General features: G+C 38.9%; 1 protein-coding gene across 7 annotated transcripts in view; it reads left to right on the top strand.

The window, feature by feature from the left end:
* Window positions 1-20621, top strand: part of CDC14A (cell division cycle 14A) — a 182062-nt gene that overhangs the window by 15367 nt on the left and 146074 nt on the right. For 4 of the 7 annotated variants that reach the window (XM_064588751.1, XM_064588754.1, XM_064588750.1 and 1 more), the window contains exons 3-5: window positions 6427-6502; window positions 12524-12568; window positions 20309-20401. In XM_064588751.1, coding sequence (XP_064444821.1) covers window positions 6427-6502; window positions 12524-12568; window positions 20309-20401 — 214 coding nt within the window. The remainder of the gene's footprint in view (window positions 1-6426; window positions 6503-12523; window positions 12569-20308; window positions 20402-20621) is intronic. The other 3 variants (XM_064588753.1, XM_064588752.1, XM_064588757.1) reach the window with 1 other exon arrangement.

Below are 20621 nucleotides of genomic sequence, written 5' to 3'. Positions count from 1 at the left end.
ACCCTGGTAAACGATTGCTCTGATCCTTGGGCTCCCATTTCTTTGTCCTCCCCAGAAGGAGATGACTCTCTCTTCTCTCCTCTCCCCACTTGCAAGGCTCCCAATTCTTTTAACTTCTTTCCTTTCAAAACAGGAAAGAATTTGATTTTAGCTATTTATACTTACCAAATAAAAGACAGATGAACTCACTTTTACTGAATAATTCATGAGTTTCGTTCTGGTTATTGACCCATAATTTGCCAACCTACAAGGGGAAATTTACAAATAGGTAAGAGAGGTTCATTTGTTCGTTTGTTCATTCATTCCTTCGGAGGGAAAGCTGAAGGTACTCTGAAATAATCAAATAATATATCCATGGTTTTCCCTGCCCAAATGAGCCCAGATGAGACCAGATTATCCCTCCCTCCCCCATCCAAGAAAAAGTGGTGGCCATTGCTTGGTTGTGGCTCTGGAGGCCTCTTCCTGGGAATTGCCAGAATGGAGAAGACACTATCTATTGTGTCATTAACTTCAGACTTAGGAGCCCACTCAGCCCTCAGGTTTTTCTTTCTTATGTCTCTGCAGGACTCATCTCTGCCATTTCTCTTCCTCTTTCACTGTCCCCGGGTTGATGACTTCCATTTCTTCTACCCCGAGCCCAACTCCTTCATTCTCCTGCCTTGGTTGCAAGTTGCTCAAGTACATTTTTTTTTTAAGATTTTATTTATTTATTTGACAGAGAGACACAGCAAGAGAGGGAACACAAGCAGGGGGAGCGAGAGAGGGAGAAGCAGGTTTCCCGCATAGCAGGGAGCCCAATGTGGGGCTCGATCCCAGGACCCTGGGATCATGACCTGAGCCAAAGGCAGATGCTTAACGACTGAGCCACCCAGGCGCTCTGCCCAAGTCCATATTTTATACTTTTTAGCACATTTGACTTACTTCAATTGCTATCAATTGGTTTTGTATTTTAATATTTCTCTCTAGTAATGGTCTGGCTTATTAAATGTGTTCCCATTTTCCCCACCTCTGGTGAAGAGGGTTCTTCTAAAGAAGCATGTTGTTGCTAGGTATTTACCCCCAAAATAGAAAAATACTAATTCATAGGGATACATGCACCCCGATGCTTATAGCAACATTATCTACAATAGTCAAGTTATGGAAACAGCCCAAGTGTCCATTGATGAATGAATAAAGAAGATGTGGTATATATATATATATATATATATATACAGTGGAATATTACTCAGCTATAAAAAGGATGATATCTTGGCACTTGCAATGACATGGATGGAGCTAGAGAGTATAATGCTAACCAAATAAGTCATTCAGAGAAAGACAAATACCATATGATTTCACTCATATGTAGAATTTAAGAAACAAAACAAGTGAGCAAAGGGAAAAAAGAGAGAGAGAGGCAAACCAAGGAAACGGACTCTTACCTATAGAGAACACACTGATGGTTACCAGAGGGGAGGTGATGGGGGAATGGGTGAAATAGGTGATGGGGATTAAGGAGGGCACTTGTTGTGATGAGCAGCAGGTGTTGTATGGAAGTGTTAAATCACTATATTGTGCACCTCAAACTAATATTATACTGTATGTTAACTAACTGGAATTTAAATAAAAACCTAAAGAAAAAAAGGAAGCTTATTGTTGGAAGGTGTCTTCTTTACTCATGGCATTTTATTATATCAAAATTGGTGATAACCCAGAACAGTGTGAGCAGCTATGACCATATTTTGCCCCAATGATCTTGACATTTTCAGAATGTATTTAACCAGTTAGAAAACAATATAAAAACATAAAAGTATATTATTATAAATACATATATATTCTTAGAAATGCTAACATTGTGAGGAAAGAATATATAAAATGGCCTTAGGATAGAGTTTGTTGGGATGCCTGGGTGGCTCAGTCGGTTAAGCGTCTGCCTTCGGCTCAGGTCATGATCCCAGGGTCCTGGGATCGAGTCCCACATCAGGCTCCTTGCAGAGCAAGGAGCCTGCTTCTCCCTCTGCCTGCCTCTGTCTCTCTCTCTCTGATAAATAAATAAAATCTTTAAAAAAATATTTTAAAAAAAAGAGTTTGTTGGCTTTATATTTGCCTGCAACATTTCTGATTTTTGAAGACCTGTTCTAAATTGCTCTTGGCTGTGCAAAGGTTTTGACTGCATTTCTTAGTATGACTTGAGGCTTATCCCTCCTTTTGTGAAATATGAAAGCTGGCCCATTGAGCTTTAAGATTTTGTAAGGTGGGAAACTGGGTTCAGATTGCTTTTCATCTCCCCTTAACCTGCTGCTGTGGCCAAGATGCAGGTATAGCTTCTTGTAGCTGTCTGATTCTCTTACAGCAACCTGTTTCTTTGAGAGACAGTAGAAAAGAGTGCGGACAGGATCCTCTTCTATTTTTCTCTCCTCCCCTGCTCTAGGTCTCAAATTGTCTTTCTGGAAATATGACCTCCTTGAACAAAAGGGGATAGGAATTCCCAGAGCCTAATTTCACTATGGGGAACTATGTAGGCCTCTGAAGGGGAAGGACATCAGTTTCTTCAAATGCTTTATCCATACCTCACTCAGGTTACTTGGCAATTTCTCTAGTGTTTTATAGTTATTTTTGTCCTCATCTTTTCATCTTGATTGGTGTTTTCTATGAGTGCAGAACATTTTCCGCAATGATGGAAATGTTCTATATTTTCATTTTCCAAATCAGTAGCCATTAGCTACATGAAGCTTTTGAATGCTTGAAATGGGCTAATTAATATGATGGGAGTACTGATTTTTAATTTATTCAACTTTAATATTAGTTAATTAAAATTTTTTTATTTGACTATAGTTGACACAATGTTACATTAGTTTTAGGTGTACAACATAGTGATTCAACTTCTCTATACATTATGCTACAGGCACCACAAATTTGCTACTGTCTGTCACCATACAACACCTTTACAATACCATTCACCATACAACACCATACAATACCAATCCCTGACTATATTCCCTGTATCTTATATCCCCATGACTTATTCATTCCATAACTGGAAGCCTGTATCTCCCACTCCTCTTTACCCATTTTGTCTGAACCTCACCCCTCTCCCCTCTGACAACCAGCAGTTTGCTCTCTGTATTTATAGGTCTGGTTCTACTTTTTGTTTGTTTTTTTTTTTTAAAGATTTTATTTATTTATTTGAGAGAGAGAATGAGAGAGAGCACATGAGAGGGAGGAGGGTCAGAGGGAGAAGCAGGCTCCCTGCCGAACAGGGAGCCCGATGCGGGACTCGATCCAGGGACTCCAGGATCATGACCTGAGCCGAAGGCAGTCGCTTAACGAACTGAGCCACCCAGGCACCCCTACTTTTTGTTTATTTATTCATTTCTTGTTTTAGATTCCACATATGAGTAAAATCATATGGTATTTGTCCTTCTGTCTGACTTATTCCGCTTAGCATTATACCCTTTAGGTCCATCCATGTTGTCACAAATGGCATGATCTCATCCTTTCTTATGGCTGAGTAATATTCCACTGTGTGTGTGTGTGTGTGTGTGTGTGTCCGTACACACATCTTTATTCATTCATCTATGTGTGTACACTAGGGTTGGTCCCATGTCTTAGCTGTTGTAAATAATGCTGCAATAGAAATAGGGTGTATAACTTTAATTAATTTAAATTTAAATAGCCACAGGTGTTGGAGAGTACAGATCAACTTAACACCATGGTCTGTAAAACAAAACAAAACAAAACAAAAAAACAAAAAAACAAAACCCAAAAAAACAACATGGTCTGTATTTGATGTACTTCTTCCTGTTTTATTGGAGTATACCAGTTTACTTATCCGATGTTTGGTGAAACAGGTGTGTTTGTTAACCATGTTGCTTCCAAAAGTACATGTGGCTAAGCTGGCTGTGCAGTTAGAAACTACACAGTTATGAGTTTGAAACTAAAGTTGGTTTCTGATGGTTAGTATGAAACTGGAATTAGATACTTCAAATTCTTTGTGCCTTCCTGAAATTTATTCAAAGTGAATCTAAAAAGCTGATGAAACCACCATCACTAAAAATTCTAGATTTACCTTAACATTCTACAAGTGTCAACATTCATGTTTGAGTAGGAAAAAACAGGGGTTATTAGCTGAGTGTTACTTCCAGTAACTCAAGGACAAGGAAATCTCTGTGATAGAAACAGGGCTGTCTTAATCATGCTGGTAGGTGCTTATTTTTATATATTTTTCATTTTGATTCTTTTGAGTGGATTCTTGTTTACCATCCAAGTTACATGGTCAGTAATTAGGTGTAATAAACATAGTTCATTTTGAATTCATGGGTATTTTGTTTATACTTACAACACAGCATCACACTGGGAACTTTAGAAATATATCAGTAACTTTTTATTTCAAATCATTGCAAGTTTCTTTTTTTGGCAACTCTGTTTTTTCTCTCATGAAGCCTGTATATCGGGACAGCAAATTTTGGTGTTAACTAGAATATAAGTTCCAAAATATTACCAATCTGGCTCCTGGCAGATTTGATGTAGTTTAATGATGTTATCTATAATACTGTAATTCAGGTAGCAGAAAAAAAGTAAATGACACCCTCAAAATAAAGGTCTTTTGGGGATGGATTTTTGAAACTTACTGATAATTTAATAAATTTTTGAAACTTGTTGATATTTAGTAAATTTGTGGTCTAGGCTAAATTGAATCTGAGCACATTAGTGAGCAAAATATTCAAAATGAGGACTCGTTTGTTGAAGTTTTATATTATGAGCAGGATGTTCTTCTAAGCCTATACGGTATAAGATAGAGCCCCAGAGTGAGAGGCTTACCCTGTAGTTGGGCAGGTAGGAACTACACGTAAAAAAAAAAAAAGATAATTCACAATATGTGATAGTGTCTCAGATGGTTAAGTTTTGGGAACTTTGAGAGAAGGGTAGTGTTTCCTAAGGGTGACTGGAAAGGTAGGATTTGAACTGGATTTTGAGGAAGCTAGAGAGAAGCAGAAAGAGAAAAAGGAGGGCATTCCAGCCAAGGAGACCAGTGTGAGCTGAGGCTTGGATTAAGAATATGCATATGGAGTATTTGGGAATGAGGAATGGACATGTTTGTTGGAATGCAGATTCCAAATGGGGCCCTTTAGGAGGTAAAGCCATCCTGGAAGTGAGGGGCATGAGCATACATGTGTAGGGCTTTGATTGCTGGGCCAAGGAATTATTTTGAAGGGAGTAAGGAGCCATTAAACATTTTTGACTGGTGGGAAGATATGTGAGAAGTGAGATGTTATGAAGATTAATCTTTGGAGTGGCATACAGGATGATTAGGCAAGGGAGTGGGAGAATTTAAGCAGTAAGGATGTGAGATGAAGACTCTGCCCTTCTGTTGCTAACATTGGAATGGAAAAGCAAGGGATGACTTAAGAGTAGTAGCTTTTCTGGTGTACGAGAATTAAATTGGTATTTATTTGTTGTGACTGAAAGGTTTCATGCCCGAATAACTGGGAGAAGCAAATGTTTTGAGTCTGGTGGGCTGATTTGAAGGAAAGATGTGTTGAGTTTTAGATGTTCTGAGTTCCAGGTAATGGAAGGACCTGTAGATGTGAGGTTCACAGGTAGTTGAAGATGAAAAGGCTGATGCTGGGTCTCAAGTGTGGAAGCCATCTAATCTCTCTTCCATAGGGTTATCAGTGAAATTCATGATAGTGGGTATGAGAGAACTGCAGACTGCTGACTGTAGCCTGGAGACATCTGGGGTGGGGAGAGGGAGAAGGGCCAGTGTGTCACATGATGCAGAAAGTTCAAGGAGAAGAAAACTGAAAGAAGACCACTAGATTGAAGATCCTTGAGAACTGAGAGCGCTGTTTGAGGGGAATAGTTAGAATTGGTAACTGAGTAGATGATAAATAAAAGTAGGAAGTGAACATGTTATGTTCTTGTTGCTTCTTTTGTTGCCTGCTTTTTAGTCCTTTTTCTGAATGTCCTGGCAGGGAGATAGAAGGAGGTGGAACTCGGAGCTGTCCAAACAGTTCCCTGTTAAGAGACCGGAGACTGGTTATAGTAATTGGTGATCCTCAGGAGGGTAAAACCATTAGTTATTTGGATTCTCTATATATTGACCCTTATTCTTTTTTTTTTTTTTTTAAAGATTTTTATTTATTTATTTGACAGAGAGAGAGAGATAGCGAGAGCAGGAACACAAGCAGGGGGAGTGGAAGAGGGAGAAGCAGGCTTCCTGCCGAGTAGGGAGCCGGATGTGGGACTCGATTCCAGGACCCTGGGATCATGACCTGAGCCGAAGGCAGACGCTTAACGACTGAGCCACCCAGGAGCCCTATTGACCCTTATTCTTGACAATAACTAGAATTTGTTTGCAATTTTAATGAAAATAAAAATGAGCGTTGATGTTACTGAAAACTATATTTCTACTAAATACTACTTTTTTTTTTTAAACAATCTCAGTTTTTATGCAGATTTTGGACCTCTGAACTTGGCAATGGTGTACAGATACTGCTGTAAACTAAACAAGAAACTGAAAGTGAGTATTATGGTGATGTTTATATTCTGGTATTAAAAACTGGAACTTTGAAATCTGACCACTGGGATTGCTGTGCACATACCATTTAGTTAGGTAATCTTGATCTTTGGATATTTATATGAGTGGTTCACCCAGAAGTTGAAACTGATCCACCTGAGTATTCCATAAAGGACATGTTAACCTCTCATTTTTCAGGATGAATTGAAATGTGAGCTGGAATGAAGTCATTGGAATAGTGATCTAAGAAAGAAAGCACAAATCCTTTCAGGTTGTTGTTTAATGAGTCTATCAAATTCCTTCCTAGGATGATTTTTCTGAAACCAGGTGATGAAGGGGCTCATCACTGCATGGCAGGAGCTCTGGAGCTTTTCCTGTCTGATCAAGATAGAAATTTTTATGTATTTCTTGAAGGTCATCTTTGTAGAGTTAACAGCCAAGTGAGATTGATGAACTAGTAGTGATACAAGAGGGACTTTACCTGTTATGACAGAATTTGGGTCATACATTCAGTATTCATCTATATTTTTGATTTTACATTTTTTTTCTCTTAAACTCTAAACATATATGAAGAAAAGCAATATGTATACTCCTGGTTTTGGTAAATTTATTTCACCACATAGAAAGAAATATTTCTATTTTTCTTCCAGTTTTCTAAATGAGGATCTTAAATGTAATGTTTCAGTTTGGAAGGTCAAATACTACACAGCATGCTGTTAAAGATGACTGCTAAATTACAATGCTCAGGTTGTTTATTCTTTCTGCTGGTTAAAATGTTACTGGTGTGACATAGTACTATGCCTTGTACAGATTAGCTGCTTGGTGATGATCTTTTGAATCGATTGATTTTTATTGAACTTAGGTAGAAAAGACAGTGGATGGTGGAGAATTTCCGGTAAAATATGTTGTGAATTTTTGAATTCACAGATTTTTGCCACTGATCTGAAAATGCTAAATGGTCAGGAATGAATGCCAAAGAAATATTTTTTTTAATCATTGTATAACATAAGATCTGTTGTAATCAATTGTTTAAAGACTTAATTTGTAAAGTATTAGCTGACTTGAAAATATGTATGTAAATGCCTTTAACTGAACTGATCTACATTTTGCAGAAAAGAAGCTACTGCCTGTAGTTTAGAAAATAAACTTGAAACTTTTGTAATCACCAAGGAAGCAAATAATATCCTTAAAAGGATTTAAATATAAAAATATAAAATGACTTTTTAGTGGGTGAATTAACAAGGAAAGGAGAGTTCATAAATAATTGAGGCTTATTTCTTCCTTTTGAGGACCTAGGAATTTTTTTTGCTTTCTTGATTAGTCCTGTTAGTATGTAGTTGGTATGAACTGGGTATTATAATTAACAATTTGCAACCTGACTATTATTTAGAAGATTGAAGAGAAGAGAATCATTATTTTGAAAATAAAATTTTTGGTCTGACTTAGTGTTCTTATAGCAGTCACGTAAGAGTAGATGGCTTGAGTAAGGCTATTTTTCTACCATGTTCGATACCAAACCCTATAAGTAAGTGTATACATGGACTTGTTTCGATTTGTTTTCATTTACAAAGCTTTCTTTCAACATTATATGAAAGTTTAATAGAGTTCAGCAATCCCTTGTTTCATTTCAGTGATCAGGTAATCTGATGGATTCCTAGAAGGACCTTTTTAGCTTTAATATGGCTAGTGGTACCCTGTTACTTGCTGAAGGAATGAATGTTAAAACCCAAATGTTAATAAGCCATGGATTATTTTGAAGCATCCAAGTACAATCTCTATGTTAGGAGAAAAAGACTGACTACCAATCCAAAGCTACAATTGCTTCAGCCTTGTGGAATCTGTTTCTTTAGCTATAACATAGGGGTTACAGAGCTCCCACAGAGGGGTGGTTAGGATTATATTAGAAAAATATATGTAAAAAGTCTTTGCAAATTTTAATGTCTTATGGTGAAGAAAGTTACTAATGGAACATTTATGACTTTGGGTAAGAAATAACAATAAGAGTTTTTCAACCCAGTTTATGAACGCCTTCTCAGCCCCCCTAGCTATTATTTCCATATTCAAAAGCTGTCCGATATAATTTTAGGAATGGAAATGACCATTTAGTCCAGCCAATTAATTTTATCGGTGCAAAAAGGGAGGCCCAGGACAGTCAGGTGACTTGGCCAAGGCTGCAAGGGAAAGTGGGGGCTCGATTTCAAGGCTCTCGACTTATTCCTGCTCCTCTCCACCTTCGTGGCTAGCCGAGCCTCTGTGGTTTATAATCTTTCCAGGCGTGCTCACAACACTGCCCCAGCTGACTTCACCTTGTTGTCCCATAGTGGTCTCGAGACTCCTCCGCCTCGTTTGCTCCAGTGACTCCGGCTGCTTTTCTTCTAGGAACCCAGACTCCAGGCTTTTCTGCTTTGTTTTTTTTTTTTTTTTAAGATTTTATTTATTCATTTGACAGAGGGAGATACAGCGAGAGAGGGAACACAAGCAGGGGAAGTGGGAGAGGGAGAAGCAGGCTTCCCGCGGAGCAGGGAGCCCGACGCGGGGCTCGATCCCAGGACCCTGGGATCATGACCTGAGCCGAAGGCAGACCCTCAACGACTGAGCCACCCAGGCGCCCCCAGGCTTTTCTGCTTTCAATGGACGCTTCTCGTTCCGTACCTGCCATATTCTGTCTCCCTCACCTTCATGTAATCTCCAGGCCCTCAGGCTCCGTATTTTCTCGGGCTCCCTGTTGGTGTTTCTCGTCTGCAGCCCGTGTTCACTCATCTTGGTGAGACCTTTGGGCACCTTGCTTCCATGCCTTTTGTCTTGCTTGCCTTGACAGCTGCCGCCCTTGGCGTCTTTCCCGGTGGATGATTTCCCGCGCGAACTTACTGATTTACTGCATATCGCAGGACCCCTTCGACTCCCAGCTGTGCACTTTACCCTGAGCCACACCAGTTGCTCCACGCAGTGGCTTGTGACGTCCAGTCTGACTTGAGGGCCCCTTTTCTCTGGTTTGATCGCTCCTTTACGCCTTCTAGGAGGCATCTCCTCGCGCTACGGGAGAAGGTGGGAGGTGCCTCCCGTTTTCTCAGAATTCGCTGTGCAGATCTCTATTATTGAAGAATTATAATTACCTGTTAGGATAGCATTGCTCTCTCTCACTAGACTAGACGCTCCTAGGAGATGGAGATGTGACATATAGTTCTGGGTCCCCAGTGCCCAGCACAGGGTCACCAGACCCACAGAAACCTCTGTCGATCTTAGCGTGATCCCCTTGACTTCATGATCTCCTTCACTTACAGGTCCCCTTTTGCCTCTGGAGATTTCAGAATACTCTGCCCTCGCTGTTTACATCCTCACTACGCACTGATTTCTTAATCCTTTGCTGTCTCACTTTTGCCTTACTTACCCTGCTGAAACTGCTCTGGTGACATTTTTTAAAAAAAGATTTTATTTATTTGAGAGAGAGAGAGAGAGAGCGCGCACCAGCCGGGGGGAGGGGCAGAGGGAGAAGCGGACTCCCTGCTGAGCAGGGAGCCTGGTGTGGGGCTCAATCCCAGGACCCCAAGACCACGATCTGAGCAGATGCTTAACTGACTGAGCCACCCAGGTGCCCCGCTCTGGTGACATCTTAAACACCAGATCTGATGGTGTTTACTTGGTCATCAAACTCTACTTCTCTGAATAATTTGCCACTATTTTAACCGATTACAACTTCTTGGAATATTTCTCCTGTGTGGTTTCCTAGCTCTTTTAGGCATGTCTTATTTTCTACTTTGGCAATTTTTATTTCTTCCAATAAAGCTTTTATGTTTTTTTCTTCTTCTTTATTTGATACTTTATATAGATAGGTAATATTTTGCAGTGCATTCTACATTTTTTATTTTTATATTATCAAAAGGTATTTTTTTCAAGTTGATGATTTGAGGTGGTGATTTATTGCTATTTTTTGTGTGTCAATATACATTCTATTCCCAGTGACTTTCATTTTAATTATGTTGATTAGAATGGAAAATTATCCATCAAACATATACTTAGATTCAAAAACCAAAAGTAGGGGTGCCTGAGTGGCCCAGTCGGCTAAGGGTTTGCCTTTGGCTCAGGTCATGTTGGGCTCCTTGCTCAGCGAGGTATCTGCTTCTCCCTCTTCCTCTTCCCCTTCCCCTCAGCTCATGCTCTGTCTCTCGCTCTCTCCCTTGAATAAATAAATAAAATCTTAAAAAAAATCCACAAAACAAAAACCAAAAGTGGAAATCACTACCATCAACAAAAAACCCTATATTTTAAAATTTAAACTATATTTTAAAAAGTGTAAGCACTAATTGTTGTGCAGTGATAGGTTGTAGTTTGCAATTTCTGGTCAGTAGTTACTGTAATGGGCTAAGCAGTCCAAAGAAGGAAGATTTATTGAACTAAGAACAATTGGTAAAACTGTGTATGTTGTTTAATGTAAAATGCCATCAGTGATTGATAGGCTAGACCAGAATTCAGTAATTTGGTATTTTAAGAGTTCCATAAACCCCTGAAATTATATATAAAATTTTATGTGTATTTACATTTTCCTCTGAGAAGATGCATAACTTTTAAAACAGTTCTTAAAGGGATTCTTGCCACAGACAATGGTAAAAACACTGGGTTAGAATATACAGTCTTCTAAAAGGGAAGACCGTTCTAACAACATAGTGATATTTTAAAAAACAATACCTTCTTCAAATTTAGTCATGTAAGAAAATCTTTCAATGACTGATACAATAATAGGAAAGTTTTATAAACATGATTGAATTTTAAAAAACAATACCTTCTTCAAATTTAGTCATGTAAGAAAATCTTTCAATGACTGATACAATAATAGGAAAGTTTTATAAACATGATTGAACTAGTTTTTCCTAAAATGGTCAATACAGTTTTTTTTTTTTTTTAAGATTTTATTTATTTGACAGAGAGAGAGAGAGCGAGTGAGCACAAGAAGGGGGAGCGGGAGGGGAAGAAGCAGACTCCCCGCTGAGCAGGGAGTCAGATATGGGGCTTGATCCCAGCACCCTGAGATCATGACCTGAGCCGAAGGCAGATGCTTAACCGACTGAGCCACCCAAGTGCCCCAATGGTCAATACAGTTTTAACTGTTGATTTCACTTTTCCTCTGAGAAAATGAAAACCTCAGTCTGTGAAAGAAAAAATCTAAGAGCATCACTGGAAAAAGGGGACATTTTCTAGGGCAGTGATTTCTTTTTAATACTGCTTTTATGATTCAACAGGACAATTACAGTAATCTTGAGGACTGCTTTTAAAAGGTTTAAAAGAATATTGACAGAAGTGTAATTTTAAATGTACAAAACATCCCACATAGCCATTTCAGGGTAAAAGGAAAAGGGGGAGGGTGGGCCTGGTGAAATGGACGATTGTATTAAAGCACTGAAAGTACCTGGCAGATGGTGGGGGCTCGGGGACTGTCCTTGTTGTTGAATGAATCAGTGCAGCAATCCTATCTGCTAACCAGGCACCTGCCATGGTATCAGGTGATTGTACACAAGAACTCTTTTGATACAATGATAGGACCACCCTCTTTTTATAACTACAAAAATATGTTGAGATTTCTTCATGAGGTTACCTTCTGTTTCAGATTCATGGGCTTTGGGGGGAGGAAAAGCAAGTTACATTTTGGATACAGTTCATGTAGTTTAAAGAGGTATCAGGGGTTCTAAAGCAGTGTTAATTCACATGGGAGTGAGTGGACATAGAATTTGCAAGGCACGGAGTCCTTCCTGATGCCCATTTAGAAATCCTCAGGCAAGAAGAACCCCTTTAATGGAGAATCCCCAAATGCCATCAACCAAATTATCATCATGGTCAAATAATCTTTATGAGCAACTTTTTTCTGACATGTTGACTTCTGCTCTGATCAAATGTGCCATTTCATTAATGAAACATATTGGGTTTGAAATAAAACAGACCATACAGAGACACCTTTTTCTTTTTAAAGAAACTACTCTACCTATTTTGTTTTAGCCCAAAATAAAAACATAAACCATATTTTGTTTTGTACAGCCAAAGAAAATTTTCAAGAATATCCCTTTCCTGGGAAAGTTGGAGGTAAAACATGTAGAGGTCATGGCTGCTGACAGGAAGACCTGTTCATTTTCTCGCTTTTGCAATGAGATGACAACTGATTGCTTTGGAGATGCTGATTGCTGCGGCCATTACTGGGCTAGCCTAGTCACCTGTAAGAGAATGATGCCTTGATCACCACGGCCCCCGTGCCATAATCTACTTAATATGAGCACCATCACTGGCTGAGCTTGCTTGTTTAGGGAAGTGCATGGGCTCTCTCTCTCTCTCTCTTTTTTTAATTAAAGAACATATTGTCCAGCCTGCACTAATGTCTTCCTTAGCTCAATCAGGCTGATTCACACAGTTTAATTAAACATGGTGTTCCAACCAAATGACTTGAAGATTTTACTTTTAAGCAGGGCAAACAACTTTACTAAAAGGCTACTTAAAAATCTGTTTTTCTAAATTATGCATTAACTCTTTTGTGTGTGTGTGTGTGCGCGCGCGCGAGCGTGTTTTGGCTTTGAGCTTAATTACACCGCCTGGCGCCACCTTTTGTTTTTGAATGGTTGAGTAGTTTGTCGTCTCCTGCCCTAAGCTGAGCAAGTGCATGATTTGTATATGTCATCACCATCTGAGGCTAGCCTGGGCTATTTGTGATTCGTGTAGCATGTCGACATTTTCTCTCTCTGAGTTGCCGTGGCATGTTTTTCTCCAAGAGTGAGCCCTCCAGAATGCAACCTTTCACATAGTGTTCTTTTATGAGATAGAAAATGTCTGACTGGGGTCAATACCCTCATCTTAATTTGTATTGTTCTCTCATAGCCGCCGTCATACTTTGGTTTACAAGTACCATTAAACGTTTATATGCTAGATTGCACACTTGTCATGATTTACATAACAGTGGTAAAACTCTGACTCTCAGGTAAGCAATCCAGCTCTGGAAATTTCTATAGGTTTGATTATATTAATTGGTGGATATTCAGTACTATATTCTATCTTTTATCTATTATTTTTTACTTTGTTAAAGGAAATAACTACTGTACCTGTAATTAAGATCATTCTGTTGGTCCTTGCTCTGCTATGAATGCATCCTTAGGTAGTTGTTCTCTTTTGTTTGTAATAAGCCTTGGTCAATATTTCCCCCTTGGTTAGCATCAAATATTCATTAGACTGTGAATGCTTATGAGGCTAGAGAATGAATTTCTGCTCCCTTGTTACTGCATCGTTCAGCACTGTCTTTGACACATAGCAGCTGCTCAATTCATGCCGATAAAACCAATAGAACTTTCTTCAGCCACAATATCCCGGCACACAGATTTGGCGAACTGGTTGCCTATGGGCTGCATTCAGTTTTGTAATGTTTTCTTGGGCATGAATGCTGTTTAAAAATTTTGAAGTCATGGTTGACATATATAATTTATGAAAATTTCCACTTAATTCTGGATTTTTGGCTTCTCTTAAATATTAAAGTATGCGATTATGGGCCCAGATTCCTACATGGGAGTAGGAGGTTGAAGCTAAGTCTTCTTAGGATAGGGCATGCTTTTCTAGTTTACCAATTTACCTACTTCAAATTCTTGGCCCCTGAGGGCATCTGAACTTTGAACCTCTGGAATAATGCCATTTAAGGCAGCTCAGTTACTGAATCATTAAAGGAACTTTTCCTAAGGTGTTATCATCTGGAATGCAAGAATTTACAAATTGTGATACAGTTTTCTGAGGAATCTGGGGAAATGTGTTTTTTATAACATACTTTTAAAAGGCATATGGAGGGGTGCCTGGGTGGCTCAGTAGGTTAAGCGTCTGCCTTCGGCTCTGGTCATGATCCCTGGGATCGAGTCCTGCGGGGGCTCCCTGCTCAGTGGGGAGCCTGCTTCTCCCTCTGCCTCTACCCCCTCCCCCCCAGCTCATGTGTGTGCGTGCGCTCCCTCTCTGTCTCTCTCCCTCTCTCTGACAAATAAATAAATAAAATCTTTTAAAAGGCTTATGGAATGATTTGGAGTTCCTAAGATAATTTAAATATGTCTTTTGGGGCTACTTGACCAAATGGACAGTGTTTTAGGAGCCATGTAAAACATTTCCAGGGGATGATCAGTCACATTTTTATGTAGCATAGCGGATAGGACAGTGCGCTGTCCCTGGACCAGCAACATCAGAATTACTGAGGAACTTGTTAAAAATAAAATTCTTGGAAGAATGAAGCGGGGGAAATCGGAGGGGTAGACGAACCATGAGAGACGATGGACTCTGAAAAACAAACAGGGTTCTAGAGGGGAGGGGGGTGGGAGGATGGGTTAGCCTGGTGATGGGTATTAAAGAGGGCACATTCTGCATGGAGCACTGGGTGTTGTGCACAAACAATGAATCATGGAACACTTCATCTAAAACTAATGATGTAATGTATGGGGATTAACATAAGAATAAAATTAAAAAAAAATAAATAAAATTCTTGGGCCCAGCAATCTGTTCTTTTTTTTTTTTTTTTATTATGTTGTGTTACTCATCATACAGTACATCCTTAAAGCAATCTGTATTTTAATAAGCCCTCTAGGTTACCCTGAACCAGCCTGTTAACAGGATGAAATATAATAATAAAATATAATTTAGATTGATATTTGTTTTTATTTCTTTTTTTTTTTTTTAAAGATTTTATTTATTTATTTGAGAGAGAGAGAGAGAGAAAGCATGAGAGGGGAGAGGGTCAGAAGGAGAAACAGACTCCCCACTGAGTCAGGAGCCCGATGTGGGACTCGATCCTGGGACTCCAGGATCATGACCTGAGCTGAAGGCAGTCGCTTAACCAACTGAGCCACCCAGGCACCCGATATTTGTTTTTATTTCTGAAAAGTTTTAGTAATATTGACTAATTCAACAAATTCTTTTTTTTAAATGCATGTTTATTTCTTTTTTCTTAAGATTTCTGTTTTGTATTTTTTTTTTAAGATTTTATTTATTTATTTGACAGAGAGGGACACAGCGAGAGAGGGAACACAGGGGGAGTGGGAGAGGGAGAAGCAGGCTTTCCTTAGAGCAGGGAGCCTGATGCGGGGCTAGATCCCAGGACCCTGGGATCATGACCTGAGCCGAAGGCAGACACTTAACGACTGAGCCACCCAGGCGCCCCTACAAGTGCTCTCCTTGAAGGGCCTGGTCAGCATACCCAACCACAGAGGAATTGGGCCAAAGTAAGGAAGACACAGTTCAGTTTGGAGGCATGAAGTTTTCTTGGTATTAGGGCAGAATCTGAGAAAATATCTACTGGGCTCATTCATAAATTAGAGTCCTCTTGTCTACAGACGGTGCCTTTCTCTTCCTCCATGGTAAGTTCCTCCAGGAAAGATCTTGAAGATCTTTCTTCAAGGATGTTTCTCTAAAAGGACTTGAGTCATTGGTGTCTCCAGTGGATTGTATTGTTTCTTCTGGAATGCTTTTGTATGTAGTAGGTCGTTTTTTAAAACCTTTTTTTTTTTTTAATTTTTAAGTAATCTCTACACCCAATGTGGAGTTTGAACTCATAACCCCTATTAAGAGTTGCATGCTCTACCGACTGAGCCAGCCAGGTGCCTCATCCTTGAAATTTTTCATTCCAGGACCAGAATATCTGCTATGTTACAATAGCATTACTGGTGTAAGCCTGGGGCAAGGTGACCTATGAGAGGAAGGCCTGGCTGTGACCAGGAAGGAAATTAGGGCAAGATCAGTAAGATTTAAGAGTTTTCTCTGTTCTCATTTATTGTGAATTAGTTTTGATTCCTTGAGTGAGAACTCAAACTTTGTGATCTGACCTGGGAGACATTGGCCAAATTTCACTAGGCAGATGATTTCTTTTTTTTTTTAAAGATTTTATTTATTTATTTGACAGAGAGAGACACAGCGAGAGAGGGAACACAAGCGGGGGGAGTGGGAGAGGGAGAAGCAGGCTCCCTGCAGAGCAGGGAGCCCGATGTGGGACTCGATCCCAGGACTCTGGGATCATGACCTGAGCTGAAGGCAGTCGCTTAACCAACTGAGCCACCCAGGCGCCCAGGCAGATGATTTCTTGACTGTAATGCTTTTGAGACTTAACTGAGAAAAACAATGGCATTCCGAAAACATTTAGGTAAGGTAAATGCTAGGAGCTTAAAAAATTTTCCTAAAAATTAGAAAGCTGTAGTTAAAAAGTCAGTTACTGTAATGTACACCATGGTGACCATAGTTAATAATACCATATTATATATTTGAAAGTTGTCAAGAGAGTAAATTTTAAAGGTTCTTATCACAAGAAAAAAATTTTGTCATTATGTATGGTAATGGATGTTAAAAAAATTGTTTCCATCTATAGGCAGCTTCCAATAGGAGATATTTTAAAATAGTTAAAATTTGTAGGTGTATTTTATGAGAATATTCTTTATCTGATGTAATTTCTGAAAGCTTGTAAAGTTTAAAAATTCTTCTAAAGTCCTTAATAGTTTAATTTGTATTATATTTACTTTAAAAAATTTATGGGTTTATAGTGAAAAGAAAGTTTCTACTCGAATTTCATCCTGTAGCTTCATGGTTTCTGTTGCAGGATGGTCTCTGCAACATATACTAAAGTATATCCCATATACTTTCAAAGAATAGTGAAAAAACAAAAACCAAGGAAATGCAAAACGTTTGAAAACAACCAAAAAGACTATTGGTGATAAAAGCAAGCCTTATGAGTTTGTCCCTTTTGGTGAATGGATTTGTAAAATAAATTTAATTCCACATTATTAAATGATAGCAATAGTTTGTTGTGAAATCTAAATTCTTAGTGGAAAAGGGCATTAAAACAGACAATCCAAACTCCAGATCAGTTGTGGATATTTTCTTCCCCACAGGTGTTTTAGGGAACCAGGAAATGTAATTAGTGAGAGGCAGGGAGCCGGAAGAGCTGAGTCCTTATGCTCAGCCTGACTCATGTTTGCAGGGGCCCGGCCTCTGGAAGGCAGTCTTTAGGTTTGGGATCAGACACCTAAAAATCTGCTTAAGTTTTAAGGGCCTTGACTCTCCTTTCGGTAAATCAAAACTAACTTATTGATGGAGAACAATAAATGGCAAGAACAAGCCAACAGACAAACCAACAAACAAATAATAAAAACAAAAGGAAATGTCCTGCAGACAATGGTTTCAAATTGAGGAAGCAGGGGCGCCTGGGTGGCTCAGTCGGTTAAACATCCGACCCTTTTTTTTTAAAAGATGTATTTATTTATTTGAGAGAGAGAGAGGGAGAAAGAGGGAATGAGCAGGGGAAGGGGCAGTGGGAGACAGAGGGAGAGATCTCAAGCAGACTCCCCACTGAGCATGGAGCCCTTTGTGGGGCTCAGTCTCACAACCCTGAGATCATGACCTGAGCCAAAACCAAGAGTCAGATGCTCATCCAACTGAGCCACCCAGGTGCCCCTAAATGTTGACTCTTGATTTCGGCTCAGATCATGATCTCAGGGTCATGAAATTGAGCTCCACATGAGGCTGCATGCTCAGGGGTGGGTCTGCTTCTCTTCCTCTTTCTCTCTCCCTCTGCCCCCCCACCCCCCCCACCCCGCTTGTGTGCTGTCTTTCTCTCTCTCAAAAATAAATAAATAAATCTTAGAAAGAAAACAAACGACAAATTGAGGAAGCAAGGAGACAGGTGTCAGCATGATTGATAGTGACCTTGACGTCTTTAGATAACTTCAGTGTGTTGACTGAACTGAATTTAATAAAATGTATTTTTAAAGCTTTATTTCATAGGGGTATTTTCATAAGTCTGTCTGGAAATGAGGACTTCAGTAATGAGACCCACTTTGAGGCAAACCGTTACTTTTTGAAGTTCACTTTAAAAGAGCAATGCCATTTTCAGAATCCGTGATTCTTTTTTTTTTTTTTTAAGATTTTATTTATTTATTTGACAGAGAGACACAGCAAGAGAGGGAACACAAGTAGGGGGAGAGGGAGAGGGAGAAACAGGCTTCCCGTGGAGCAGGGAGCCCAATGTGGGGCTCAATCCCAGGACCCCCGGACCATGACCCGAGCCGAAGGCAGATGCTTAACAACTGAGCCACCCAGATGCCCCTGTGATTCTTGATTAGGAAAGAAATGCCTAAAGGGATGATGAAGGTTTGCAGGCTCATTGCTGGTATACAATACAGCTATGTTTTCTGTGGTTACATCAAAACCAGAACACTGCAGTATCCTGTGGAATAGACCTCAGAGTTGGAAGAGTTTCTTTTCCTTGTAGAAAATAGCCAGGTGAACAAAGAAGGGTAGTTGAGCTCTCTTACATTTTTAAAGGAGCTGTAAAAGCAGGTATTCTGTGGGTTGTGGTCAGTGTGTAAGGTATAAAAAGCTGCTTTTACAGTCAGCTTGAATTTATGGGCAAATATTAAGAGGTACCTATGTATCTGTATTTTGAAAACCATTTGTCAAAATGCTGTAACTGTTTTGGAATATGAGGAAATTGAGCAGATTTCATTTAGTTGCATCAGTGTTCTCATTGTTTTATGTTTATTTGAGTTTGATGAATACTTTGATTTCATTTTAACAGCTTTTTTTACTTTTCATGTTTAGCATGTATACAGCATACCAAGTTGCTAAATTTTGAATTTAGTTGAATACTTGAGCACGCAGCATTTGCATGGCATATAGCAGGTGCTTAATAACTGTTTGTTTGAGTCCATGTATTGTATTAAGATGTCTGCTGATCCCACCCTTTTGGTGGTTCATCTTTTCCCACTAACCATTTATTTTCAGATAAGTGAAAGGGGATTTTTTGTAGAACATTCTAGAAAGAAAATATGAGTATTGATGCTCTGTTAATATTATGAGTATTGGTGCTCTGAGTTAAATAGACTGATTGACACATTTAAAAATAAACTGTAAAATATGAAAAGTACAGATAACTTTTTTGGGAGTATGGTATGTAGGGAAGGAAAAAGGATGAATAATTACTCAGCCTTAAGAAAGAACTTGCCATTTGTGTCAACATGGATGGACCTAGAGGGTATTATGCTAAGTAAAATAAGGCAGAGAAAAACAAATACCATATAATTTCACTTATATGTGGAATCTAAAAAACAAAACAAACGAACAAACAAATAACAACAACAACACAAACAAACTTGTAAATACAGAGAATGAACTAGTGGTTGCCAGAGAAGAGGGGTGTGGGGGGGATGGATGAAACAGATGAAAGGGATAAAGAGGTACAAACTTCCAGTTATAAAATAAGTCGCGAAGATGAAAAGTACAGCATATTGATGTAATCAATAATGTTGTACTAATGTTGTATGGTGATACACGGTAACTACACTTAATCTATAGTATTGTGGAATCACTATGTTGTACACCTGAAACTAATAAAACATTGTATGTCAACTGTACTTAAACTGTACTTAATAATAAATAATAATAACAAATAATATATAAATAAATATTAAATAATAAAAATTCAAAAAAGAAAAAAGATGAATCGACTTTACATATAATATTTAGAGTAAATTTTCAAAAATGTTCCCACTAGTAAAGATGCCAATAATTTAATTCTTTCCCATTGCATGTCTCCCTGCTTGGAGAGAAGTATGTGTTCTATTGTCAAATCGGCATCATGGTTGGGCTGCAAAAAGTCAACGCCAGTAACCCTCCACCCCTCAAAAGCTCATGTACAAATGCCATAGAAATGAAAGTTGAAAGTTGGTAGATTTCACTGATTGTGACACATCTTGGAAGTTGAGATGATGTTTACCTTCTGTATATTTTAACATTGTCTCTATGGTTACACTCTTTATTCCCTCTTTTCAGTCATACAGTTTATCAAGAAAGAAAATAGTGCACTACACCTGTTTTGATCAGCGGAAAAGAGCAAATGCGGCATTTTTGATAGGTGCTTATGCTGTAAGTACTTTTTCATGATTATTTTCTATAATCAGGCCAATGGAATGCTAACACTGTCACATAAAATCCAGGCCACTTTTTCAGTGGAATTGGGAGATGGTGAAAATTATTAACACCCTGGGAATGGATATGGAACAGAAAGTGTGGACTACTATCCATGGGCTGTTTAACTCCCAGATTTTATTTCCTAGTAGCTAATGAGAGAATCTTAGAACCAAAA

Source organism: Mirounga angustirostris, unplaced genomic scaffold (assembly GCF_029215605.1).
Source record: "Mirounga angustirostris isolate CCGP_5_RB_7025 unplaced genomic scaffold, mMirAng1.0.hap1 SCAF_4, whole genome shotgun sequence".
Lineage (NCBI taxonomy): Eukaryota > Metazoa > Chordata > Mammalia > Carnivora > Phocidae > Mirounga > Mirounga angustirostris.
Note: the sequence above shows the minus strand (reverse complement) of the source record. Positions and strands in the feature narration are given on the sequence as shown.